This window comes from Bufo bufo, chromosome 7 (genome assembly GCF_905171765.1).
Source record: "Bufo bufo chromosome 7, aBufBuf1.1, whole genome shotgun sequence".
NCBI classification, from domain to species: Eukaryota; Metazoa; Chordata; class Amphibia; order Anura; family Bufonidae; genus Bufo; species Bufo bufo.
The window spans coordinates 187,113,310-187,141,193 of NC_053395.1; the positions used below are offsets into that span (position 1 = coordinate 187,113,310).

General features: G+C 45.1%; 1 protein-coding gene and 1 long non-coding RNA gene across 2 annotated transcripts in view; one reads left to right on the top strand and one right to left on the bottom strand.

The window, feature by feature from the left end:
• The window catches only part of LOC121008157 (cytochrome b reductase 1), a 39,077-nt gene extending 14,909 nt beyond the window's left edge, over positions 1-24,168 (bottom strand). The window contains exon 1 of the mRNA XM_040440530.1: positions 23,888-24,168. Within this exon, the coding sequence (XP_040296464.1) occupies positions 23,888-24,074 (187 nt within the window). The 5' untranslated portion in view covers positions 24,075-24,168. The remainder of the gene's footprint in view (positions 1-23,887) is intronic.
• Positions 7,047-10,910, top strand: LOC121008158. The gene is made up of 3 exons (XR_005780522.1): positions 7,047-7,061; positions 10,575-10,576; positions 10,784-10,910. It is a non-coding gene; the product is annotated as an uncharacterized LOC121008158 (long non-coding RNA).
• Positions 24,169-27,884: the final 3,716 nt, after the last annotated feature.

The window sequence follows — 27,884 nt, forward strand, 5'->3', positions numbered from 1 at the left end:
CAAAGGCGTAAGGCTGGCACCCTCATATGTATAAGGGGCTCTGTTGCTTTCACATTACATCAATGCATCACAGACAAGGAAGGTAGATATGTTATCCTGATATGTTCACTTGAAGGTAAATTGTGCACGATAGTTTCGGTTTATGCACCAAATGTTAGGCAGATCTCCTTTTTCAACAGACTGCACAAGAAAATCTTAAAGGTGGCGAAGGGTGCTATCATAATGGGTGGGGATTTTAAAGTCCCAATTGATGTGGGGATGGATTGTCTCACCCATGCTGAGCCCCGCCGGAAGGGCCTAAAAGAAGCTCTAAAAAACACTTCCTTGCATGACATCTGGCGGTACCAGCATGGGGGAGAGAGAGAGATTATACACATATTTCTTCCGCACATCACACACAGTCCCTGATCGATTACTTCCTGGTCTCTAGGGATATTTTGCAAGGGGTACTTAGAACGGATATTCTGCTAGCCACTTGGTCGGATCATGCCCCTATAGTGATGGAACTCAATATGGGCTTACCCTCTTAATCACCCCCGAATTGGAGACTAAACCAGTACTTGCTCAAAAGTTCTAAGAGACTGGAAGAATTTTGCGCTAGTCTGAAGGAGTTCTTCCTTCTGAATAGCACCCCTGATATTTCGTCATCTACCCTGTGGTTGGCTCACAAGGCCTATATGAGAGGTATATTCTTGCAGGCAGCCTCTCGTTTGAAAAAAGCTAGAGATCGGCAGCTTAATGAGGCGTTATCAGAGCTGGAGTTAGCACACCAACGATACAGGGATAATCCCTCTTCAGCTCACCTTTTGGAATTGCAGAATGTCCGTTCTAAGTTGAGGTCGCATCTTTTATATGAACATGAACGAGTAATTAGCAGATTTAAGATGTCTCACTATCATATGGGGGATAGGGCAGGCTCCTTGTTAGCTAACAGACTTAAGAAAAGGGCGGCTAACTCCAGAATAGAGAAAATGCATTATAATGGGTCTGTTCTCACGCATCCGCAAGAAATCACTAATGCCATAGCTTCATATTATGCGAATCTTTATAATCTGAAGGAAGATGTTGCAACCCCTCAAACAACAGAAACGTCCATTGCAGATTTTCTAGAGCACCTGAAACTTCCCACGCTGTCAGATGCCCAATTAACTACTCTCAACTTGCCAATTGCGGAAGCAGAGGTACGAGCAGCTCTAAAAACTACCCCCACGGGGAAAGCGCCAGGGCCGGACGGCTTTATTGTGGCATATTACAAAGAGTTTCTGCCCCAGCTCCTCCCCAATCTGTGCTCGATATATAATACATTTTTCCAAACAGGGTTTATTCCAACGGAGATGCTTTCGGCCATGGTAGTAACCATCCCGAAGCCGGGCAAGACCCCAGATGCGCCTGCCAATTTCCGCCCCATATCCCTGCTTAATGCGGATCTAAAATTGTACGCAAAAATATTGGCCACTAGGATTAATCAGTTTTTGAAAGAGCTAGTAGACCCAGATCAGGTTGTGTTTGTGCCTGGAAGGCAGTGTAGGGACGGCACTAGACGCATGCTTGACCTCATCCAGATTGCAGAAAAGTCCAGGTCCCCACAATATTTATTTCCCTAGATGCTGAAAAAGCATTTGATAGGGTGCATTGGGGGTACCTGGACCGGGTGCTTCAGACCTTTGGTTTCCATGGTAATATTAGGGCTGGTGTAATGGGGCTATATACGACCCCCTCGGCCACTGTTCTCGCCTCGGGTTATATGTCTAGACCTTTTAAGATAACCAATGGGACCAGGCAGGGGTGTCCATTGTCACCGTTGATTTTTGCGTTGGTAATGGAACCTCTGGCTGCTACGATTCGGGCATGTCACAGCATACAGGGAATTAAAGCGGGAGATGTTTCTCACGTGATTGGATTATATGCTGATGACGTTATATTAACAATATCGAACCCTGAAAGCTCTTTAATAGCGCTACATCAAATACTGCAGCAATTTTCAAATAGTTCTTATTATAAACTAAATGAGAGCAAAACCAAGGTTTTAGATTTCCACTTACCTGTAACCACAATGGATAGGTTAAAGCAAATATACCCCTTTCAATGGTCAGATCAGTCCATTCCATATTTAGGGATAGAGTTAGCACGAAGCTCGGCTGAGACAGTTTCCATTAATTTTAATTGCCTAAGAAAGGACCTACAAGGTGATTATTCCCGTATGGCGCAGGTCCAGTTATCCTGGGTGGCGAGAATCAATGCTGCAAAAATGTTATCCCTACCAAAAGCACTTTACTGTTTTAGATGTCTCCCACTGCTAGTTCCTAAAAAATTGATAATCATGCTCCAAAAAGACCTCTTGGCGTTTATTTGGCAGAATAAGCACCCTAGAATCCCGAAGGCCTCTTTGTATCCTTCGATTAGAGCTGGGGGACTTGGGGTACCAGATTTGTATAAGTATTATTTTGGCCTCCTTGGCGGAGCAGGCGCTGGAGTGGTGGTCTCCATCCGCTCCCCACAAGTGGCTTGAGATAGAAAGGGCGTTTGTTAAAAAGCATTCACTCCCAGCTATCCTAGCAGCTCATGAACTGGGGAGACTTTGCTATGAGGTTCCTCTCCCTACAATGCAAGCGTCTCTTTTCATATGGTCGTATTTGAGAAATGTAAAGAAGTGGTTTACGGTGCCAAAAGACAGCATTCCTCTCATAGCACTTGAATACCATATTTCTGATATGAACCTAAAATCGTGGGTGGATAAAGGATTGGATAAGCTGGGGGGTCTTTATACAACCTCTGGCCTAAAAGATTTCCAGTCACTGCATGACACCTACTCCATCCCTAACGCCCTTTTTTACCAGTTTCTACAGATACGTCACTTGTTAAATAACTCCCCATTAACTCAACCTCACTCTTGTAAGAGTCCTTTGCAGCCCTATGTCGCATCACCCCTGCAATTTAGAGTGAAAATATTTCTGGTATATACTTAAACTTATTATTAGACCAAGATAGTGGGAAACAATCTTTTATGTTAAGATGGGAACAAGAGCTGGGTGCCGTGTTTTCCATGAGCCAGTGGAGGGAGGCAATGTCATGGTCCTTCAGGTGTACTAAATGTCTAAATCATATAGAGCAGGCCAGGAAAATACAACTCAGATGGTACTTGACCCCAAATAGACTAGCCCACTGTTCACCTGGCTACTCCCCGTTATGTTGGAGGAAGTGTGGGTTAGTTGGTACTCCCTTACATATGTGGTGGGAATGCCCTTACACCCGAAAATTCTGGCACGCGATGGAAGCTTTAGTCCGGCAGGTCACAGATTCAACAATCAATTTGACCCCTGCTCTTTCCATTCTGGGAATAGGCTTAGAAGTCATTCCTTTCAAGATAAGATGGGTAATGGCCCATCTGATAAGCGCAGCGCGGAATATAATAGCGCGGAGATGGAAGTTACCTTGTACTCCGTCAACATCGGAAGTGGTTGAGTCCGTTAATCATCACATGCATTGCGAACTGATGTTTGCTTCCTCTTCTTTCGTACGCATACGATGTCTTAATAACTGGATGCCTTGGTTATCCAGTCCCTATGCTAAGCCTTTGCCGGAATGTCTTTGGTGACTTGGGTACATTTGGAGGGTTCGGGGTAGGTTTGGGGAGGGCGGGTTTGGGTCAAAGGTGGGGATTTATATATAATGTTACAACATTTACCTCAGCATGGGCAATATTAACGTGAGCTTTGATGGGACCTCATTTGTTTTTTGTTATGTACTTTATGTATGTTTTCTTTCTGAAAAATGTACTTTGATATGCTTCACATTGTGATATGCCGTGTTGGGCATGTATTTACTATATTATGCAAAGTATTCAATAAAAAATTATTGAAGATAAAAAAAGAAAAACAAACAACTTTACTAAACCTTGAATCCAAGCTTAGCAGATTAGTAAATGCACACCAAAGAACACCATCGTTATACCTCATTAGAGAGATTAAGAACACCAAACTCCAAATTAATATGATCCTCACGGACCAAACGGAAAAAGCTCTACGGTGGACCGAATCTTACTATTATAAGTATGCTAATAAGCCCGATAAAATGTTAGCCCGTCAACTTAAAGCTAAGCAGACCATTAACCAGGTATTTCAGATTAGATCTAAAACAGGACAAATTTCTTCCAATCCTGAAATTATTTATCAGACCTTTCACACATTTTACCAGAAATTGTATGCCAAACCGAGTGATAAACAGGGGCAGAACCTTAACAACTTCCTAACTTCTATTAGATTACCACAGGTCTCCCCTGAGGCAGTGTATGATCTGGGCAAAGCAGTAGCGAATGAAGAGGTAGAATTATCAATTAAGTCCCTGAAATTAGGTAAAGCACCTGGCCCGGATGGACTGTCAGCCCTTTATTATAAAAAATTTGCCCCTCTCCTAACCTCACATATCACATACCCCGCACCCTGACTTTCTGGCAGCTAACATAACAGTCATTCCAAAACCCAAAAAAGACCACCTATCTCCCTCCAACTTTAGACCAATTTCCTTATTGAACTTGGACACAAAAATTCTCACGTCCATACTTGCACGTCGACTTAATAGCCTGCTGCCTAATCTTATTGGGAAAGACCAGGTTGGGTTTATTCCAGGTAGGGAAGCCCCTGATAACATACGTAAAACCCTCAACCTGATCAGAGTAGCAAATAAAGGGAAAACACCGCTGGCTGTCCTGGCCCTTGATATAGAAAAAGCATTTGACTAAGTCACTTGGGATTACCTGTATTCAGTCCTCCAGTCTATAGGTATTAAAGGTCCATTTGTACAGGCTATTAGGGCTCTTTAATCAACCCCAGTTGCATACCTTAAACTCCCGTCCCTGAATCCTTCCCCTATTCAAATACTTAGAGGCACACGACAGGGATGTCCTCTATCTCCGGCACTTTTCGCCTTGGCGATGGAACCTCTGGCCATCTCTATTAGAAATGACCAGAATGTGATGGGGGTCAAAGTTGGTGACATGGATCACAAATTGAGTTTGTTTGCAGACGACCTCCTCCTTTCCCTTACCAACCCTCTTGTCTCACTGCCAAACCTCTTACGACTTTTAGAAAACTTTTCAGAGGCCTCTGGACTACGAATTAACCATCAAAAATCCGAGCTTATGTTATGTAATACCCCACCTTCCCTGAAGTCTCTCCTTCTAAAAAACTTCCAATTTCACTACTTGCCCAATCACATTCCATATCTAGGCACAATAGTACCAATTTTTCCTCACATGATGTATAAGTTGAACTACATCCCTTTGTACCGAACTATTAGAGAAGACCTTAAAGCCTGGAACACGTTACCGATATCTTGGATAGGTAGAATACATGTAATCAGGATGGTTGTCTTGCCTAAGCTCCTTTACTTATTCAGGACTATACCAATCCCGGTCCCGAGTGGAGACCTCCAAGGCTTACAAAGGGAGGTAATGAAGTTTATATGGGGCAATAAACGGGCCCGTATTGCTCGGGCTACCATGTGCCGACACACAACACAAGGTGGTCTATCAGTCCCTGATTTTATAAAATATTACAAAGCGGCTAGATTGGCCCAGCTTTTCTTGACACATACTAAACCCGAGACTCATCCCCTATGGGTTTCGATGGAACAGTCCCTTTTGTCTCCTTGGTCATGGAGAGCTTTACTCTGGTCTACTCTACCCATTCCAAAAAGAATTTGCTCTGACTCACCACTGTCATACCAGGCCCTGCTGTTATGGAGATCAGTTAGGTTTAAGTTTTCATTACAGTCAAAACTCTCTCCGCTCCTCCACTTAATAGGCAATCCTGCCTTCCCACCGGGATTGAAATCCTCCAATTTTAAGTGGTGGATTGACAACAAATGTACAACTTTGCACAGATTCCTGGTCAGGGGGAAGTTGATTGCCCTGAAGGGTTTTAGAGATAAATTTGACCTTCCTAGAGGTGAATCATTCAGGGCTAATCAAGTTTTCTCATTCCTCCATTCCTTGAAGATTGATAATCAGACCTTAGACTTTACTCCTTTCGAACGATTTGTCAATTTCTCTTTGTGTAGATAGGGATTATTGTCTAGACTGTATGGTATGCTGGATCCCACACCTGAGGGGGTTCGTCTTCTGTACATGGTGGAGTGGGAGAGGGATACACAGGAAGAATGTCCACTATCTGAGTGGTTGCTTCGTTCCCAGACTTTGACCAGGACTTCTTGGCAGACCACACTAGCAGAGACCTCTGTGAAGGTTCTTCATAGAACACACTTAGTGCCATTTCGGTTACACCGTATATATCCAGATGTATCACCCTTATGCTTTAGAGGATGTAATGAAAATGGTACAGTATACCATATCTGGTGGACTTGTCCTCACATTCAACTGTTCTGGTCTAAAATTGCAAGTTGCTTACTACAATATTAGGATGTCCTTACCAAATTACGCCTGCTTTATGCCTCTTGGGGGATAAGCCTCCTGGACTAACTTTTGCCAAATTCAAACTGTCACAACACATTTTAATGGCAGCCAGAATTCATATAGCGTTTAAGTGGAAAACAAGTATCTTAAGCTACCAAGCAGTTTTGGACAGAGTTAATAGGATACTTCTCTATGAAAAGCTTTCGGCAATTCGTGCGGACGCTTTTGAAGCGTTTGAAAAGTTATGGGAACCCTGGGTCTCTTCAACCTACTCCGCCAATGTACAACGTAGTCTATCACTGTAATGTGCATTATCCTGCATGATGTTTTCTCAAATTAGAAATGCATAGCCCATTCATTTATATAATGCTATCTAATATTACTTAATATTTTCTACCTAATGATCGCTAAAGGACCTCCATTTGACGAATGTTATTGTTCTTTTTATATTATTTCTTAATTATTATTTCCTTTTACGTCTATACTTAATGTATGATCAAAATGTATTTGTTTTTACATTTGTTCTTTGCTACACCAAGATGCTTTTATGATGATGAAAATAATTTTCAATAAAGCATTTGAAACATAAAAACCCAACAGGTGAAAACAATCCAGATGTATAGGGAGCAAACGAAAAGCAGCTTCTATATCCGTTTTTGCTAACGTTCCCTGCCCCAAACACCGAACCCACGCGACCGCCGTGTCAAAAGACGTGTAGGAAACGGAACAAAGCTCCTGATCTATGCCGCCATTCACCGAACTCCCTGGCAGATAAGACATATGGTGAATGAGCCGAAACGTATTCGGCTCCTTCTTAGGTACCAACCCCAATGGCTATAAGCACCACCCCAGCAGAGGAACGTCCGAAAAAAGTCCCGTGACTCTGCCTGCCCGAACTTCCTTATCAATCTTGTCTTGTACGACTCCCGGCCTAGCAAGCGTCGAAACTAAATTTCGAACATTACCCCCAGCCCCAACTGACATGCAAGGTATCCTGAAACCCCTCAACAAATCCCTTCCGCAACAACTCCGCTGCTGCCCTCCTAGGATACCTATTTACAAATCGAAGCATCTCTTCCACCCTCACAAGCGTCGGCCTTCTTCTGAGCAGCCTCCTGTCCTTTCCCTCTTCCCCTCTTGAAACACCGACTAAAACTATGTGCTCTCCCGCATCCGGAACATTTGTGCTTAAAGCGGCAGTCGGAAAGGAACTTACAGTGCCCTTCGTTAAACTGCCAACAGCAACCTTTTCTTCCACCAGAAGGTGACTCTGCTGTTGAAGTACCTCCTACCGACCCACGAAAGGGCTGAGCACCACCCTTAGGGGCCGCCATAGGCCGCATCCACAGACTAATATCCTTGTGGTCCCACCTTAAACTAGGCCGTACAGCCTTGCACTGACGGAACTGCTAGTCATACCTCAACCACGCCAATCCGCCATATACTCTATACGCCTCGCCAATTGAGTCCATATAACCAAAAAGCGCGGAGCAATGCTCCGGTGCTTTTTCGCCAACTACACTCGCCAATATAGCAAAAGCCTGTAACCAATTTGCAAATGTGCGCAGAATCAAAAGATACCGATGCCTCTCCACCTCCTCCCGCTTGCTCTTGTCTCGCTTCATACAGGGTGCCCGGCTGCAGCCATCTCAGTCTGGTGCCCAGCGCCGCCTTCCCACTAGAAATCGCCGCCCTCCCTTTCTATAGAGCCGCCTTCCTCACCTCAGCGCCGCCTCCCTCAGCCAGATCCCAAGCGTGCGCACTAGGTATAACTTGATGCGCCCGTGCGGATTCCTGGCAGCGGCCTCGTTGAGCGAAGTGTGCATGCGCCGGCCGGCGCACTTCGCTCAAACCTGCCTTGACCGCCCTATTGCAGCCATCCTCTCACAGCCGTACGGGATCTGGCTGAGGGAGCGGACGATTTCGGAGGCAGTGCTGAGGTGAGGGAGGCGGCGCTGAGGTGAGGAAGGCGACTCTATAGAAAGGGAGGGTAGCGATTTCTAGTGGGAAGGCAGCGCTGGGCACTAGACGGAGATAGCGGCAGCCGGGCACCCTGTATGAAGCGACGTCCCCTTGGGCACCTTAGGTAGGTGAATGACAGGTTATAAAAACCTGTTTTATGTGCTAATAGAGCCACAGGCACATTTAATAAGGACAGTTTTGGATTCAGGTTATTAGTAGGGACCTGGCCATATGTTTAGGTTATAGGCCTCAAATGTCATGACAGAATCCCTTTAAGCTGGAAAGGGTTATAAAAGTATCTCCAAAAGCCTTGGTGTTCATCAGTCCATGGTAAGACAAATTTTCTATAAATGGAGAAAGTTCAGCACTGCTGCCACTCTCCCTAGGAGTGGCCGTCCTGTAAAGATGACTGCAAGAGCACAGCGCAGACTGCTCAATGAGGTGAAGAAGAATCCTAGAGTGTCAGCTAAAGACTTACAAAAGTCTCTGGCATATGCTAACATCCCTGTTAGTGAATCTACAATACGTAAAACACTAAACAAGAATGGATTTCATGGGAGGATACCACAGAGGAAGCCACTGCTGTCCAAAAAAAACATTGCTGCACATTTACAGTTTGCCCAAGAGCACCTGGATGTTCCACAGCAGTACTGGCAAAATATTCTGTGGACAGATGAAACCAAAGTTGAGTTGTTTGGAAGAAACACACAACACTATGTGTGGAGAAAAAGAGGCACAGCGCACCAACATCAAAACCGCATCCCAACTGTGAAGTATGGTGGTGGGGGCATCATGGTTTGGGGCTGCTTTGCTGCGTCAGGGCCTGGACAGATTGCTATCATCAAAGGAAAAATGAATTCCCAAGTTTATCAAGACATTTTGCAGGAGAACTTAAGGCCATCTGTCCACCAGCTGAAGCTCAACAGAAGATGGGTGTTGCAATAGGACAACGACCCAAAGCATAGAAGTAAATCAACAACAGAATGTCTTAAACAGAAGAAAATACGCCTTCTGGAGTGGCCCAGTCAGAGTCCTGACCTCAACCCGATTGAGATGTTGTGGCATGACCTCAAGAAAGCGATTCACACTAGACATCCCAAGAATATTGCTGAACTGAAATAGTTCTGTAAAGAGGAATGGTCAAGAATTACTCCTGACCGTTGTGCACGTCTGATCTGCAACTACAGGAAACGTTTGGTTGAAGTTATTGCTGCCAAAGGAGGTTCAACCAGTTATTAAATCCAAGGGTTCACATACTTTTTCCACCTGCACTGTGAATGTTTACATGGTGTGTTCAATAAAAACACGGTAACATTTAATTCTTTGTGTGTTATTAGTTTAAGCAGACTGTGATTGTCTATTGTTGTGACTTAGATGAAGATCAGATCACATTTTATGACTAATTTGTGCAGAAATCCATATTATTCTAAAGGGGTCACATATTTTTTCTTGCAACTGTATATACATAGGATTGGACCATTCAGTACAAGGGAATACTGCACCTGGCCGCCAACCTGCAGCTTTGTTATTTGTCGGTGGCTTTAGTTTACGTATGTGTTATCTTTTTAATCAGCAAATAATTAAAATTTAACCACTTCAGGACCAGCCTATCTTGGGCCTTTAGGACAAACCAATTTATTCTGCTTTTCCATCACTGCATTTTATATAGAGCTACAAAACTTTATTTATGAGCCACCATAACTGTAGAAGGGGTTGTTTTTTTGGGGAATGAGTTATATTTTCAGTGGCTCAGTTTTGGGGTACTTATAACTTATTGATTTGCTTTTATTAAAGCTAGGTCATCAGGATCTGAGCCGCTGGTCAAAGTAATACCCCAGCCTTCTCCAGCTTCGCCCAGACCACTGACGACACATTCATTGGTCACATGGCCTAGGTGCAGCACAGCCCTATTGAAGTGAATACGGCTGAGCTGCATTACCAAGCACAACCACTATACAATGTACGGCGCTGTGCTTGGTGAGCTGCGAGGAGGCCACGGCGCTCACAGGAGCGCCAATGCCTTCTCAAACAGCTGATTGGTGGAGGTCTTAGGTGTTGGCTGTCCAGAGGATAGGTAATCAGTATTTAAGTCTCGGAAAATCCTTTAAATTAATGCTAGGAGCATCAGGAACTTATAAACGTGGCCAGGGGCCTGTATGTAAATAATGAATACTCTTCCTGCACTGCTTGGCTGCTGTCCCAGCTGTAGTGACACCCCAGAAAAAAAATTAAAATCAGACATCATATAATACATGATAATCTCTTTTTAACAAAGCTAGAACCAGCCCTGTACCTCACATGGAGCCAGAGATCTTCCCAATTAATGCTCTGCTAGATTTATTTCAAGCTGGCAGCTCAGGGGGTGTGTCCTCTCATGGGGCATGCCCTTTTTGCTTCAGCTCCCTCCCTTAGGTAACTGTCACGGCTTCAAACAGTAGATAGGGCTAGTGGCAGTTGAAGGATGGAACTGAGCATGTGCGACCACTTCAGCAAGGTGGATAAAGAAATAAGGAAATGAACGAACAGCAGGTGGCGCTATAAAGATAGATTTCAGTGAATGCCTCAGTAGGTATACTATATTTTTAATTACATGCAATTACAAAAAGTATTCAGATCCATTTGCTGGTTTGAAAAATGTAGAATATTTTTGTGGGACAACACTTTAGCCGTTTCTGGAGGGAATGGAAAAACAGCAACTTCGCAGTTTGAGTTATTAAATTGTACGCTGTTCACCATGAGGCAAAAATAACACGTTCATTCTGGATTAAAGTGGTACTATACCTACTATACATGAAAAATGGAAGCTTGTAGTACACAAAAAAAAAGTAATTTGTTTTTGTATCGTCATATTTTAATCTTCAGAACTGTGTGAGGGCTTGTATATAATGGGACAATCTGTCGTTTTTCGTAGCATTTTGGGGGACTTAACTCTTTTTGATCACTTTTTATATCCCTTATTGGGAGTCAGAAAGTGGGTAGTGAGGATTAGAATTAGCTGACTCATGTCTGCTCTACAACTTGGGTAACGCAACCACATCGCCCCGTCATAAATGTCTTATCTCTCCAATTCATATGAGCTAGAAAAATATTTGCTCACACTGACGAACTTGAAGCATTTCCAGGAATAACGTAAAAACAAACGAAAAAAATGATCTTTTCTATTCCTCAGTGGAAATAATAGCTTTATGCTCTGCATGCATGTAAGTAATGATGTTGAAGGGGTGCTGGAGCTCTCTGGACCCAGCATAGCCAGATAATGGCGCATGCCCCCTGGAGCCCATTGATTATAATGGGATGAGACGGGGATTCGGCCGCTCCCCGGCATATCAGCTGTAACAGTTTTTCTCCGGCCGCATCCCGGCATTTATCCAATGGAGTGGCCAGATCCCCGACGCATTCCATTATAGTCAATAGGGTACGGGCATAGAGCACTATCTGGCTATGCCAGATCCAAAGAGATTTGGCAGGCTCTTCTCTGCCGGAACAGCCTGCCGGATTTCTTTGACGCATGCGTGAAACTTGCCTTAGGGCTCATGAACATGAATGTATTTTTTTGGTCCGCATCTGATCTTCATTTGTTGGATGCAGACCCATTCACTTCAATGGGGCCACAAAAGATGCGGACAACACACGGATGTCAGTTCCGTGGCATCAACAAAAATATAGAACATGTCCTATTTTTGTCCGCATTATGGACAAGGATAAGACTGTTCTATTAGGGGCCAGACGTTCCGTCATGTGCATGAGCCCATAATTATATAAATTACAACCTTAAAGACTCATCCTGTTTGTTTAGACCTTGCTGCCCTCATCTATTTCAGACATTGAGGGAGATTTATTAACAATGTCTTCAATTTAGACAGCAATAAAGTAGAAAACGCCCCCAAACCGACCACAAACTGTAACTGAGCCAGAATTCTGTCACACATGCCTTACACCACATTTATTAAGGGTTTAGGGTACTTTCACACTAGCGTTATTTTCTGGTATTGAGTTCCGGAAAAAAACGCTTCAGTTTTATCCTGAATGGAAAGCATTCCGTTTAGTTTGCATCAGGATGTCTTCAGTTCAGTCCCTCTGACGGTATTTGGCCGTAGAAAATACTGCAGCATGCTGCGGTATTTTCTCCGGCCAAAATTCCGGAACACTTGCCGGAATGCTGGATCCGGCATTAATTTCCATTGAAATGTATTAATGCCGTATCCGGTACCAAGTGTTCCGGAAAACAGGATCCGGTTTCCCGGTCTGCACGTACCTTTAAATCTGAGAAAAAAAAAAAATTGATACCGGATGACACCGGAGAGATGGATCCTGGTATTTCAATGCATTTGTCAGACGGATCCGCATCCGGAAACAAATGCTATGCGTTTGCATACGGATTTCCGGATACGGCAGGCAGTTCCGGCGAAGGAACTGCCTGCCAGAATCTTCTAACGCAAGTGTGAAAGTACCCTTAGACATTTTCAGCCACGGACGACAAGTAGGTTCCACTTAGCGGAATATGGGGTATGACTTAAAGGGGTTATCCCATCTTAGACAATGGGGGCATATGCTAGGATATGCCCCCATTGTCTGATCGGTGCAGGTCCCACCTCTGGGACCCGCACCTACAAGGAGAATGGAGCCGGGGAGAGTTGTGGCCAGGGTCCGTCCACCACCAGGTGCAGCTCCCCGCCTCTCCCATTGAAGTGAATAGGAGCGCACCGCGCATGCGCGGCCACCGCTCCCATTCATTTCTATGGGGCCAACGGAAATAGCGGCCATAGCTGGGCAGAAGATCATGCCGTCTAAACAGCGATCTGTTGCCCAGAAACAGTGCAGCTACTGCGATCCCTCGTTCTCATTACTGTGAAGGGGATTGCTGCATGTAAATGCAGCTCTTCACCTCCACTGAACGAGCAGCCGACTGTTGGGAAGGAACACTTTATTCCCAACAATCCGCTGCACCTCAGCTATGTAAATCCACTTTTAAATGGGGCCCACTGGACTCATCCCCAGTGGCGAGGGTGGCGTAGAAAAGCCATGTGTAACATTTTGTCACAGTGACGTTTAAAAAGTCGCAAACATGGGGTTTAAATTTTTTAAGCAATTTAGACTTTTTTTAAAAATTTTTATTCCCAGTCGAACCACCTTTTTAATGCTACCATTTGTATGGAGTAAAAAAGCAGACAGGTCAGCTGCTGCCTTCGTGTTCTTCATCTGCAGCTAACATCTTAAAGGGGTTGTCCTCTCATATATATTGATGACCTATCGTCAGGTTAGGTCATGAATATCTGATCGGCGGGGGTGCATTACACTGTCTGTCGTCTCCTGTGGAGCGGCGTCGTAGTGTAATTACAAGTACTCAATTAAAGTGAATGAAGTGAGTACTTGTCAGTACACTGCACTTCCGAGACGACGTGCAGTGTAATGAACAGAAAGTAGCGCTCACATGGAGCGCCGCCTCCTCTTCAAAGAGCTGATCGGCATGGATGCCAGTTGTCAGACCCCCGACGATCAGATATTGATGACCTATCCTGACGATAGGTCATCAATATACACTCACCTAAAGAATTATTAGGAACACCATACTAATACGTGTTGGACCCCCTTTTGCCTTCAGAACTGCCTTAATTCTACGTGGCATTGATTCAACAAGGTGCTGATAGCATTCTTTAGAAATGTTGGCCCATATTGATAGGATAGCATCTTGCAGTTGATGGAGATTTGAGGGATGCACATACAGCGCACGAAGCTCCCGTTCCACCACACCCCAAAGATGCTCTATTGGGTTGAGATCTGGTGACTGTGGGGGCCATTTTAGTACAGTGAACTCATTGTCATGTTCAAGAAACCAATTTGAAATGATTCGAGCTTTGTGACATGGTGCATTATCCTGCTGGAAGTAGCCATCAGAGGATGGGTACATGGTGGTCATTCTGTTTACGCCAAATTCAATAGAAATTGAGACTCATCAGACCAGGCAACATTTTTCCAGTCTTCAACAGTCCAAATTTTGTGAGCTCGTGCAAATTGTAGCCTCTTTTTCCTATTTGTAGTGGAGATGAGTGGTACCCGGTGGGGTCTTCTGCTGTTGTAGCCCATCCGCCTCAAGGTTGTGCGTGTTGTGGCTTCACAAATGCTTTGCTGCACACCTCGGTTGTAACGAGTGGTTATTTCAGTCAACGTTGCTCTTCTATCAGCTTGAATCAGTCGGCCCATTCTCCTCTGACCTCTAGCATCCACAAGGCATTTTTGCCCACAGGACTGCCGCATACTGGATGTTTTTCCCTTTTCACACCATTCTTTGTAAACCCTAGAAATGGTTGTGCGTGAAAATCCCAGTAACTGAGCAGATTGTGAAATACTCAGACCGGCCCGTCTGGCACCAACAACCATGCCACGCTCAAAATTGCTTAAATCACCTTTCTTTCCCATTCTGACATTCAGTTTGGAGTTCAGGAGATTGTCTTGACCAGGACCACCCCCCTAAATGCATTGAAGCAACTGCCATGTGATTGGTTGACTAGATAATTGCATTAATGAGAAATAGAACAGGTGTTCCTAATAATTCTTTAGGTGAGTGTATATGGCAGGACAACCCCTTTAAGACTACCTGCCCATGGGTGCGTTTCCACACCTAAATCCACATGTGTTACATGTGGTTTTTGGTGCAGATTTGAAGCGGTTTTGCCGCTTTTGAAAAGGGTGAAATCCGCACCAAAAATCACAAACATAATGGACATGCTGCGGATTTCTAGATCCACACGGCAGAAATAAGCCATGAGATTTGTGCAATCTCATACACTTGTCTGGTACTGTAATGCGCTGCATTTTTTCTGCATGGGAATCTGCACGGAAAACTGCCCCCATGTGCAGGCGGCCTAAACCTGTCAGACAGTCGTGAAAAATACCAAACAGCGAATTCACTTGTATTCCCCGTGTGCACAATCCTTCCACTAGAGACGCTCGCTCTGGTTTTTCTGCTAAAACTTTTAAGGGCGAAGTAAAGAATTTTGTTATTCCACGTGTTTTTCCACATCCTGTTTTCCAGATCTGCAGCAATAAAGACCCAAATGACTTCTTAGCAAAACAAGAGGGAGGCAGATTTATCACCGATGTCACTGGCTTGGGTCCAGCGTTATGTAATCACTATTGCAGCAAGCCCTACATTATATGCTTTGTATCGTTTCACAACTCATGATGATTTTACAGAACGTTATAATACAGACACGAAGCAAACCTAAATTATTGGACTCTTTGGAGTAGTGGCCCCTCCAAGCTGTTCGGAAACTATAACCCCCAGCTGGGGTGTAGTTAAAGGCTCGTGAACCATAGGGCAAAAGTTCAGATTGGTGCCCTTTGTATGGCAGCATAGTAATAAAATGGTGTCACCGGTTGTCAGATATAAGCGAGTACACTGCAGTTACATCACAGGTGGTGTTTTTAATTCCAGTCATCCACTTTCCCTTTTCTTCTCTATACATGCCCAGACCACCATGAACACTTCTTCCAGCCATGGTTCATCTCTGCCCACAAAAACTCCCGTCCCTGCTGCTTCCCCAATACTACTTTCGTTGCCCCACACAGTAATAGTGGCACCTTTGTGGCCCCCAAAATAATAGAGCCCAATACAGTATTAAAACCTCCTTTCTGCTCCCACAAAGTTATAGTTGACCCCATTTTGCTGTTAGAGTAACAATTTCCTTTTATCCACTCACAAAGTAATGAGCCCCATTATGCTCCACAGTAGTACTTCCTTTTCTGGGTCCCTGGACAGTTATAGTACCCACTTTACACCTCCAATAGTAAGAATTCCCCATTGTGCCCCAAATTACTAAGCACCTTTGTTCCCCCCACAAGATAATAGTGCCCCCAAGTATTATACCCCCTGCATTTTCTAACTGCAAAAGGGTTTTCCAAGGTCTTCCATAGACCTCACAGGGAAATTTCCCGGTGGGCCGATGCCCAGGGGGCCGTCTGGGTCCTCCTCACGGCCAGCCAGTAGAGTTTTCTGCGGATGTATTTTGTGCTGCTGGCAGAATTTTGTGATGGACTGTGGTATTTGGCTCCGTTAGGGGGGTATAATGTGCCACAATATGGTATTGTTGGCCCTACCTTCTATCAATTTGGACCCAACTACAAAATGGGGCCCGATTTTCGTATTTTTTTCTCCAGGGCCACTAAGTTCCCAGTCCGCCCCTGGTCACAGCAATGAGTGAGCTGCAACGTGATCCCATCCACTTTCATTATGTTGTGATGTGCAGTGCAGTCGTATTGCGGTGCTATGTCCTTTTGACGTGGATTATGTAGCCCCAACTTTATTAACCACTTGCAGTGGAATTTTCAACCATTTGCACCAAACACATCAGATTGTAAGAAGAGCATGGCTTACTACTTGGCCAGGATTAAGACATCTTTTTGCACTGTGGCTTTCTTAAAGGGGTTGTGTCACGAAGTATTTTCTACATCTTTTAAACCAGCTCCTGGATCTGAATACTTTTTTAATTGCATGTAATTAAAAATTTTGTATAACCAGTGAGCTATTCAATAAAATTTATTTGTTTGTTCTCCTCCTTATTTTTTGTCCATCTCACCAAGGTGGTCGCACACGCTCAGTTTAAATCATCAACTGCCACCAGCCATATGTTCTGTTAGAAGCTGTAGTAGTTGGGGCCCATTCACACTACCGTATGTACGGATCTGTACCCGTTCTGCAATTTTGCGTAAGGTCTGCGGATCCATTCATTTCTATGGGCCCTCAAAAGATGTGGACAGTACACAGTGTGCTGTCTGCATCCGTTATTCCGTACCGCGGCTCCGCAAAAATAAACTTTAAAGGGTTTCTGTCACCCCATTAAACCGTTTTTTTTTTTTCTTTACTAATAATCCCTACACTGCGATCTCAGCATACATAAGCTAATTAATGATTTTCGTTCAGTAGAATTTGCTAAAAATCGATTTTTATAATATGTAAATTACCTTGCTACCAGCAAGTAGGGCGGCTACTTGCTGGTAGCAGCCGCATCCTCCGATAGTAATGACGCCCCCTCCGCATTGTGATTGACAGGGCCAGGGAACGGAATCGTTCTGTGCTGGCCCTGGCTGTTTTCATTCAATATCTGGCGCCTGCGCCGCGGCCGTACCTCTCTTCAATCTGCGCAGGCGCACTGAGAGGCGGCCACTCACTCGGCGCTCCATCCTCAATGCGCCGATGACGTCACATCTGCACCCGGCGCAGGCGCATTGAGGATGGAGCGGCCGAGTGAGTGGCCGCCTCTCAGTGCGCCTGCGCAGATTGAAGATAGGTACGGCCGCGGCGCAGGCGCCAGATATTGAATGAAAACAGCCAGGGCCAGCACAGAACGATTCAGTTCCCTGGCCCTGTCAATCAACAAGCGGAGGGGGCGTCATTACCATCGGAGGATGCGGCTGCTACCAGCAAGTAGCCGCCCTACTTGCTGGTAGCAAGGTAATTTACATATTATAAAAATCGATTTTTAGCAAATTCTACTGAACGAAAATCATTAATTAGCTTATGTATGCTGAGATCGCAGTGTAGGGATTATTAGTAAAGAAAAAAAAAAAATGTAGCAGAGTAATTCTAGCAAATGTGGGGTACAGGGCTGGTTCTAGCTTTGTTAGAAAAGTATTGTGATGTACTGTATGATGTCTGATTTTCATTTTTTACATCAATCATGGGATAACCCCTTTAAATAGTCAAAAGGAAAAGTAAAGTAACAATCTCTGTTCGCTACAGACCCTGGCATAGAAAAGGTTCCGGTGTGAAAGTTAATGGCAGTTGTGTGTGTTACAAGTATAAATCTGAAATAATGTAAATCAATAACGCTGCGTTCAGACCTGAGCGTACGGGATGGAGCGCTCTGTATGCGCGTTTACAGACGCGGCTCCGGAACAAGCGAACGCCCATTGTCGCGCGTTCCCGCTGAAGTCTATGTACGGGAACGCGCGACAAGGCGCCCCAAAGAAGCTCCTGTACTTCTTGGGGCGTCGGGCGTTTTACAGCGCGATCGTACGCGCTGTAAAACGCTCAGGTGAGAACCCAGCCTAAACTACCTGAGTTTTAGCAAAGGCTATAAATCCCTCATCTTTCTCAAGATCTCTGTTTGCTGTCAGTTAGTGGGAATATTTCTGTTACACTGAGACTCTGAAAACATGTAAAGATATAATACTTCTCACAGCTGAGAATTTGGTACATTGTAGGCAGTCTTGGCGGAACTTTGCTTGCTGTCGGTGAATGGAATCCTTATTTATTTCAAAGGATTAAATCTGTGCAAACCTAATTATTTCTAGCAGTCACAAGTACATATCAAATTAGGCAATCCTCTGCGAGACAAATACAACAGCGGCACAAAGTAGCCGTAGTGGCGGAAGGAGCTCACGTGCCACAAGCTCAGCTACATCTTGGCTCTGAAAACTACTTTCATTGTTTCACAACTATACCAAATTAACCCTTTCAGGGTGTGATTCTTGAAGCAAGTATTTGATCAGTATTCAGTATTTGTAAGCCAAAACCAGGAGTGGGTCCAAAAATACAGAAGATGCACAGATCTTTCCGTTATACTTTATCTCTGCAAGTCTCTCTCCTGGTTTTGACTTAGGCCTTGTTCGCTTCTCCGTTTGTGGATCCGTTAGGCTGTTCAGGCACAGAGCAGCCTGTCGGATCCTCTACTTCACTGCCGGAACCCCATTGACTTCAGTGGGGTCCAGCAGTGATCCGGCGAAAATTGACTTCCGGCGAAAATGTGTGTTTTGGTTGGACAAAAACCCAGCATTTTTGCCGGAAATCTGTTGGATCACTGGTGGTGAAGTAGAGGATCCATCAATGCCGGATCCGTAACTTCCAGAAGCAGAGATGTGAAAGAGGTCTTATAAGTTCTGAATGTGAAAGTAGCCTTAAGCTAGATTCACATGACAGTTGTTTTGGTCCGCATCTGAGCCGTGTTTTTTGCGGCTCCGATGTGGAATCATTCATTTCTATGGGGCCGCAAAAGATATAGACATCTGTTGCTCCGTTCCGTGAATTTCTATAATAGGCTGCCTGTTCCGTTCCGCAAATTGAGGAACGCACACGGGCGGCATCCGTGTTTTGCGGATGCACAATTTGCGGACCGAAAACCATGGCACGGTTGTGTGAAACTAGCCTTAGGGCTCAGGCACACAACTGTTTTTGTCCGTCTCCGATCCGCATTTTTTAGCAGATCGAATGTGGACCCATTCACTTCAATGGGGTCGGTAAAGATCGGATAGCCCACACCGTGCGCTGTCTGCATCTATATGTCCATTCCGTGGCACCCGCAAAAAAATAGAACATGCCCTATTCTTGTCCGTATTACAGACAAGGATAGGACAGTTCTATAGAGGGCAGGACGTTCTGTTATGCAAAATGGGAATGCACACGGCCAGTGTCTGTTTTGCGGTTCTGCAATTTGCGGACCGCAAAACATCCAATGGCCGTCGGCATGTGCCCGTAAGGAACAGAACTTTATTCCGACTGGAGCACAAAGCATAGTAGTTACAAACACTGGCACTAAGTTTGGCGGTACCAGTGAAAATAGGGCACAGCTTGCAGGTGATGAGCAAGGGTTGGAGATTACAACTAATGATACACAGCTTGGCTTTCAAGTCAAATTTCGTTTTACATAGAAACATAGAATGTGTCGGCAGATAAGAACCATTTGGCCCATCTAGTCTGCCCAATATACTGAATACTATGGATAGCCCCTGGCCCTATCTTATATGAAGGATGGCCTTATGCCTATCCCATGCATGCTTAAACTCCTTCACTGTATTTGCAGCTACCACTTCTGCAGGAAGGCTATTCCATGCATCCACTACTCTCTCAGTAAAGTAATACTTCCTGATATTGTTCCTGATAGTTTTGGCCAAAGTCGCGCGAGACTTCGGTTAATTCCCACTGTATGCATCTCTGCGTATTGAAGAACTATTTAAAATAGCAATCCGAACTGGGCATTGGTACTGACTGGTACTGCGGTACCAAAGCCCAGTTCAGATTGCTATTTTAAATTGTTTTTCAATATACGCAGATATGCATACAGTAGGAATTCACCGAAGTCTCACGCCTCATGACTTCGGGCGAGAAGAACTTTGGCTCCACGAAGCCAATACATTTTAATGCTATACGGAAATCTAAGTATTTGAACGAATCGACTTGGGATCTATGATCCGAAGGTTGATTCGCTCAAGCCTAGTCATCAGTATCCGATCAGCTCCAGGCGCTCCAGCCACCTCTTCAAACAGCTGATCCGCGGGGGTGCCAGTTGTCAGACCCCCACCGATCAAACATTGATGACCCACCGTGAGGATAGATCATCGATATAAAATCCCTACACAATCCCTAGGCCAGTCCCTGGAAAACAACCTCATAGCATTATTCCCTTTAATTCACGTGAAGGGAAATGTTAAGGCCTCTTTCACACGGGCGTTGCTGAAAAATGCGCGGGTGCGTTGCGGGAACACCCGCGATTTTTCCGCGCGAGTGCAATACATTGTAATGCGTTTTGCACTCGCGTGAGAAAAATCGTGCGTGTTTGGTACCCAAACCCGAACTTCCTCACAGAAGTTCGGGCTTGGGATCGGTGTTCTGTAAATAGTATTATTTTCCCTTATAACATGGTTATAAGGGAAAATAATAGCATTCTGAATACAGAATGCTAAGTAAAACAGGGCTGGAGGGGGTTAAAAAAAATAAAAAATCATTTAACTCACCTTAATCCACTTGCTCGCGATGCCGGGCATCTCCGTCTGACTCTTTTACTGTCTAGGACCTGTGGAGAGCATTAACTATAGTTTAAGGACCTGGGATGACGTCACTCTGGTCATCACATGGTACGTCACATGATCTTTTACCATGGTGAATCACCATGGTAAAAGATCATGTGACGTACCATGTGATGACCGGAGTGACGTCATCCCAGGTCCTTAAACTATAGTTAATGCTCTCCACAGGTCCTAGACAGTAAAGGGGACAGAAGCAGATGCCGGCTACGCGAGCAAGTGGATAAAGGTGAGTTAAATGACTTTTTATTTTTTGTTAACCCCTCCAGCGCTGTTTTACTTAGCATTCTGTATTCAGAATGCTATTATTTTCCCTTATAACCATGTTATAAGGGAAAATAATAAGGTTCGGGTCTCCATCCCGATCGTCTCCTAGCAACCGTGCGTGAAAATCGCACCGCATCCGCACTTGCTTGCGGATGCTTGCGATTTTCACGCAACCCCATTCATTTCTATGGGGCCTGCGTTACGTGAAAAACGCACAAAGAGGAGCATGCTGCGATTTTCACGCAACGCAAAAGTGATGCGTGAAAATCACCGCTCGTGTGCACAGCCCCATAGAAATGAATGGGTCAGTATTCAGTGCGGGTGCAATGCGTTCACCTCCCGCATCGCATCCGCGCGGAATACTCGCTCGTGTGAAAGGGGCCTAATACTTCAGCATACCAAGTTATTAACCCTTACAGTTCTGGAATGCAGTGGATAACACTGACAGCATTATTTCAGCGTCATCTAATACATTCCAGAACTGTAAGGCCTCTTTCACACGGGCGTGTCCGGATTAGGTCCGGATGTGTCCCGGTGCATTGCGGCAAACCCGCGCGAGTAGGAACGCAATTGCAGTCAGTTTTGACTGCGATTGCGTTCCGATGTTCAGTTTTTATCACGCGGGTGCAATGTGGTTTGAGTTAGTTGTAATGTAGATTGTATTATTTTCCCTTATAACATGGTTATAAGGGAAAATAATAGCATTCTGAATACAGAATGCATAGTACAATAGGGCTGGAGGGGTTAAAAAAAAATATATATATAATTTAACTCACCTTAATCCACTTGTTCGCGCAGCCGGCATCTCTTCTGTCTTCATCTGTGAGCGATAGGACCTTTGATGACGTCACTGCGTTCATCACATGATCCATCACCATGGTGATGGATCATGTGATGAGTGTAGTGACATCAAAGGTCCTATCGCTCACAGATGAAGACAGAAGAGAAGTCCGGCTGCGCGAACAAGTGGATTAAGGTGAGTTAAATGATTTTTATTTATTTTTTATTAACCCCTCCAGCCCTATTGTACTATGCATTCTGTATTCAGAATGCCATTATTTTCCCTTATAACCATGTTATAATGGGAAATAATAATGATCGGGTCTCTATCCCGATCATCACCTAGCAATCGTGCGTGAAAATCGCACCGCATCCGTACTTGCTTGCGGATGCTTGCGATTTTCACGCAACCCCATTCACTTCTATCAGGCCTGCGTTATGTGAAAAACGCACAAAGAGGAGCATGCTTCGATTTTCACGCGACGCACAAGTGATGCGTGAAAATCACCGCTCGTGTGCACAGCCCCATAGAAATGAATGGGTCCGGATTCAGTGCGGGTGCAATGCGTTCAACTCACACATTGCACCCACGCTGAATACTCGCCCATGTGAAAGGGGCCTAAGGGTTACATAGCATCATAAATCAATATAATGCTATGTGACCCCGGCAGTGCTGGGAGTTCAGGCTGGGTGTCTCGCTGCGAGTCCGCAGCGAGACACTTGCTCATCTGCAAGGGGCCATATATCCAACTTTGTGGGAACAGTTTGGTGAGAGCCCTATTGTGTTCCAGCGTAACTGTTCCCAGGGCAGCATGCAAGCTCCATAAAGGCATAGTTGAGATTGGTTTGGAACAGGGATGCTCAACCTGCAGCCCTCCAGCTGTTGTAAAACTACAACTCCCACCATGCCCTTCTGTAGGCTGATAGTTGTAGGATGTCCGGGAGTTATGGGAGTTGTAGTTTTACAACAGCTGGAGGGCCGCAGGTTGAGCATGCCTGGTGTGGAAGAACCTGCCTGGCCGCACAGAGCCCTGACCTCAACCCCATCCAAAACCTTTGGGATGAACTGGAATAGAGATTGGGAGCCGGGCCCTCTCCTCCAGCATCAATGTCTGACCATCAAATGCTCTTCTAGATGAATGGGGCAAAAATTCCCACAGACACATCTCCAAAATCATGTAGAAAGTCTTCCCAGAAGAGTGGAAGCTGCTTTAGCTACAAGGGGGTGACAAACTCCATCTTAATACTACGGATTTAGAATGGGATGTGTAAAAGCTTCTGTAGGTGTCCTGATACTTTTTCTCAGCAGACACTGTTGTAATGATACTTGATGATGCAGGACGCCCTGGAGCGCCGGTTTCCTGCCAGATGGTGCCTGTAGAGAGTGGTTATGAAACGGGCATTTGTTTACTATGACTGACTTCTTCCTTTTCTAGCATTCAACATCACGTGCCACCATCCCTTTTTAAGACCCACAAGTTCCAGCATACACCGAGTCACTTTGTAACATGCCACCGACGTAGAAGAATGTAAGACTGTAGCAGGGCGCTGCAACTGCGCGAGACAACAAGTTACCAACTGACAAACTCAGCCCAGCTACATCTGTACCCACCATGACATTTCTGATCTGGGATATCATCAGGTTAGTAACAATGGGGACGAAGCACATACCGATCCCTTCGATGAAGATGAAGCCTGTGATGATTAATACGGGATGCCAATTAAATTCTGCGTTGCCTCCGTCCCATGCCAGCCCGTCGCTGTAGTGTAAAACCCAGACCAAAGCGAAAATGACCAGCGTGAATCCTAAGACCAGGGAAGAAACAAGGAAAAACAGAAAACTTTTGTAACCTTCCATCTTCAGCAGCACATACCCTGCTACTAAACTGGGCTGTATGTTTGCAGTCAGCCAGCAAAAAGGGCCCACACCTCCTCCCCACCCCACAAATGATGGAAGGAAGGAGGAGAGAGGATGGAGGAGGGTCACTCCCCGGGAGGGTGCGCTCAGTAGGTCTGTGGTGAAGTAGCAGAGCTCTAAGATTGTGTTTTGCAACTTTGTTCTGGCTGGAATCCCAATGCACATCTATGTTTCAGCGTGAGGGCCGATTACCATGTTGTAAGCAGTGCACACAAGGAAAGAACCAGGTATGGAGCCCTTCATTATACAATCAGCAGAGAACTGAGCTCCTACCGGAAAACGTAGGCCTCTGTCACACAAAGATACTGATTGTGTCAGGATCTGTTCAAGGAAAAAACTGTTTGAAGGTTTTGCAATCAAAATTTTTATGTGTTTTTCACGCGTGTGAAGAAAAACGTAGGAATAACAATCTGCATCTCATAGCAAACATCAGCGAAAAACAACGTAAACGGATGCAATAATTTTTTCACGCAAGCTCCATTTACTTCTATGAAAAAAAAAAAAACACTCAATATATTTTTCCTGAACGCAGAGATGATGAGTAAAAAAAAAACGTGCACAGGCCCATTGAAATATATGGGTCAGGATTCAGTCCGTAGGCTGTGCGTTCACTGCACGCATCGCATCCGGACAGAAAACTCGCTAAAGGCCGGGGTCACACGTGACTGAATAGCTGCGGATTTTCTACATGTGACGGTTGTACTGTATCAGTAAAGTGAATGAGAATTTCAGAATTTTCATCCACATGTTGCATTAAAAAAAATGCAGAAGAAAAGCTGCGTGCGGTATTGCGTGCGGTCTGCGACTTCTCTTGCGGATTTCACCATTTCCAATGGAGACGGTGAAATCGGTTGGCTTTTCCGCAACAAAAAAGCATGTAATATATGCTGTTACTGCAGCGGATTTTTTTCTGCAGGATTTTCTGTCATCTTTGAACTTACCCTAAGGGTTCATGCACACAAATGTGTGCCACCCGTTCCGTGCATTGGGGACCACAAAATGCAGTCCCCATTGCGCGGGCACCGCCCGTGTGGCTGGCGCAGACCCATTCAACTTGAATGGGTCTGTGATCTGTCCGCACCACAAAAAAATGTAAATGAATGGGTCCATATCCGTGATGCTGTGCACACACGGCGTATATCGCGGATCTGCTGTTTGCGGGCTGCAAAATGGGCATCAGCCAACGGCCGTGTGGATGAGCCCTAAGGGTGCACATGCACATACTGCATATTACGCATGGATGGAAAATCTGCAGCATGAGACTGCATTCACATGACGGTGAAAAACAGACGTGGGACGGAACTTTTTTTTTAATGGGCACCACACATCCGTTTTAAAAACAATGGCAGTCTATGGGGTTATACACATGGCAGTGAATAACGGAGGCCAAAAAAGAGAACATGTTCTATCTCTTCCGTATTCACTGACCGAACGACCCCCCCATACAATTGAATAAAATTCTCAGAAAGGCATCAGTGAATAAAGTCTGTTAAAGGCCTCATGCACACGACCGTTGTGTGTTTTGCAGTCTGCAAATTGCGGATCCACAAAACACGGATGGCGCCCGTGTGCGTTCCGCAATTTGCGGAACGGCACGGACAGCCATTGATATAACTGCCTATTCTTGTCCACAAAACGGACAAGAATAGGACATGTTATATTTTTTTTGCAGACCACGGAACGGAGCAATGGATTCAGACAGCACACGGAGTGCTGTCCGCACCTTTTGCGGCCCTATTGAAGTGAATGGGTCCGCATCCAAGCCGCAAAAACTGCGGCTCGGGTGCGGACCAAAACAACGGTCGTGTGCATGAGGCCAAAGGCTACATGCACACAACCGTATGTGTTTTGCGGTCCGCAAAAAAAATAAAACAGATGACATCCGTATGCCATCCGTTTTGTTTTTTTTTCGGATCCATTGCAACAATGCCTAAAACGAATAGGACATACGGAACGGACATACTGATGTGGACACTGTGTGCTGTCCACATTTTTTTGCTGACCCATTGAAATGAATGGGTCCGCATCCTATTCGCAAAAAAAATAATTAACAAACACGGAAACAAAATACATTCGTGTGCATGTAGCCAAATACTGTATGGACCGCTTTGCCATTTTTAGGGGTGAGTTTACATCAACGTTGTTCTGTTCTGCATCCAATACTTTTTTCTGTCTAAAATAACGGATCTCTCACAGAAAAGGCAAAAACAGATGCCAAATGTGCATAACTGATTTTTTTTCCCTGTATTTTCCTGTTGTTATGCTGGACACAGCACCACCTGAGTAGATGAGATTTTGAAAATGGTGCAGGAATTGACCTGTGGTGCAGACTTTGATCCTCGGCATGGCAAATGCTCGTGTGGATTTTCAGCACAGGCTTCACCTTTTGCAACGCGATCTGGGGCAAAACCGCATCAAAATCCACTACAAACTTCCCAAGTAACACAAGAGGATTTCGGTGCGGAAGCTGCATGGAAATAGCCATATATTACACTGCCATGTGCATGTACTCTAAGGCCCCTTTCACACGAGCGAGAATTCCGTGCGGGTGCAATGCGTGACGTGAACGCATTGCACCCGCACTGAATCCGGACCCATTCATTTCAATAGGGCTGTGTACATGAGTGATGTTTTTCACGCATCACTTGTGCGTTGCGTGAAAATCGCAGCATGCCCTATATTCTGCGTTTTTCACGCAACGCAGGCCCCATAGAAGTGAATGGAGCTGCGTGAAAATCGCATACCATCCGCAAGCAAGTGCGGATGCAGTGATATTTTTCACGGATGGTTGCTAAGGAGATGATGTGGAGGTCCGTTCACTTTATTATTATTTTCCATTATAACATGGTTATAATGGAAAATAGTAGCATTCTTTACTACAGAATGATAAGTAAAATGTCCCTTGAGGGTTAAAAAATAATAAAAAAGAATAGGACAAGAATAGGACATGTTCTATATTCTTTGTGGTGCCAGGGAATGGACATACGGACGCGGACAGCAGACTGTGTGCGGTTCACATGTTTTGTGGCTCGATTAAAATGAATGGGTCCACAATAAATGTGGATCGGATGCAGACAGAATATACGGTCAGGTTTCCTGATGCAGTTTTGGAAGTTATCTATACTTTCTCGTCTTTTACGATTCTCTCCTGATTTTGGTTTCCAAAACTGCATCAGGAACCCTGACCGTGTGGCCGTACCCTTGAGAATGTTCCCGCATGGCGAGTTAACTGCGGAAAATCTGCGGCAGATATGTTTGCAATCTGCAGTGCAAACTTCTTACTAAGGCCTCAAGCACACGGCTGTGTCCGTGTTGCGGCCCGCAAACAGTGGGTTCGCAAAATATATGGGCACTGGCCGTGTGTGCACTGTAATCGGGGAGGAGTAAATGGGTCCGCAATCCAGAAGATGCAGTGCGGCGCAGAATGGAGGCACGGATCAGAATCCTGAACTGCTGCATGCACTACTTTTGCGGTGCGTATCGTGGACCCCACAAGTCCGCAGACGACTGCTACACAGTTGGTGCTTGTGCATTGCGGACCGCATCACAGGCATGGTTGGCACACGACAAAAACACAGAAATGAAGTGGCAATTCTGGAGGAGCTGCTCAGCCCCTGACACTGTGGCGTGTCTTTTTATTGGAGGAGCAGCCCGACCGCACGTGGACCGCAATAATCGACTAACCCAGCAAAATATGCATACAATGGAGGATGTCGACGCGGTCCACATGCACCACAAGAAGCAAACTAC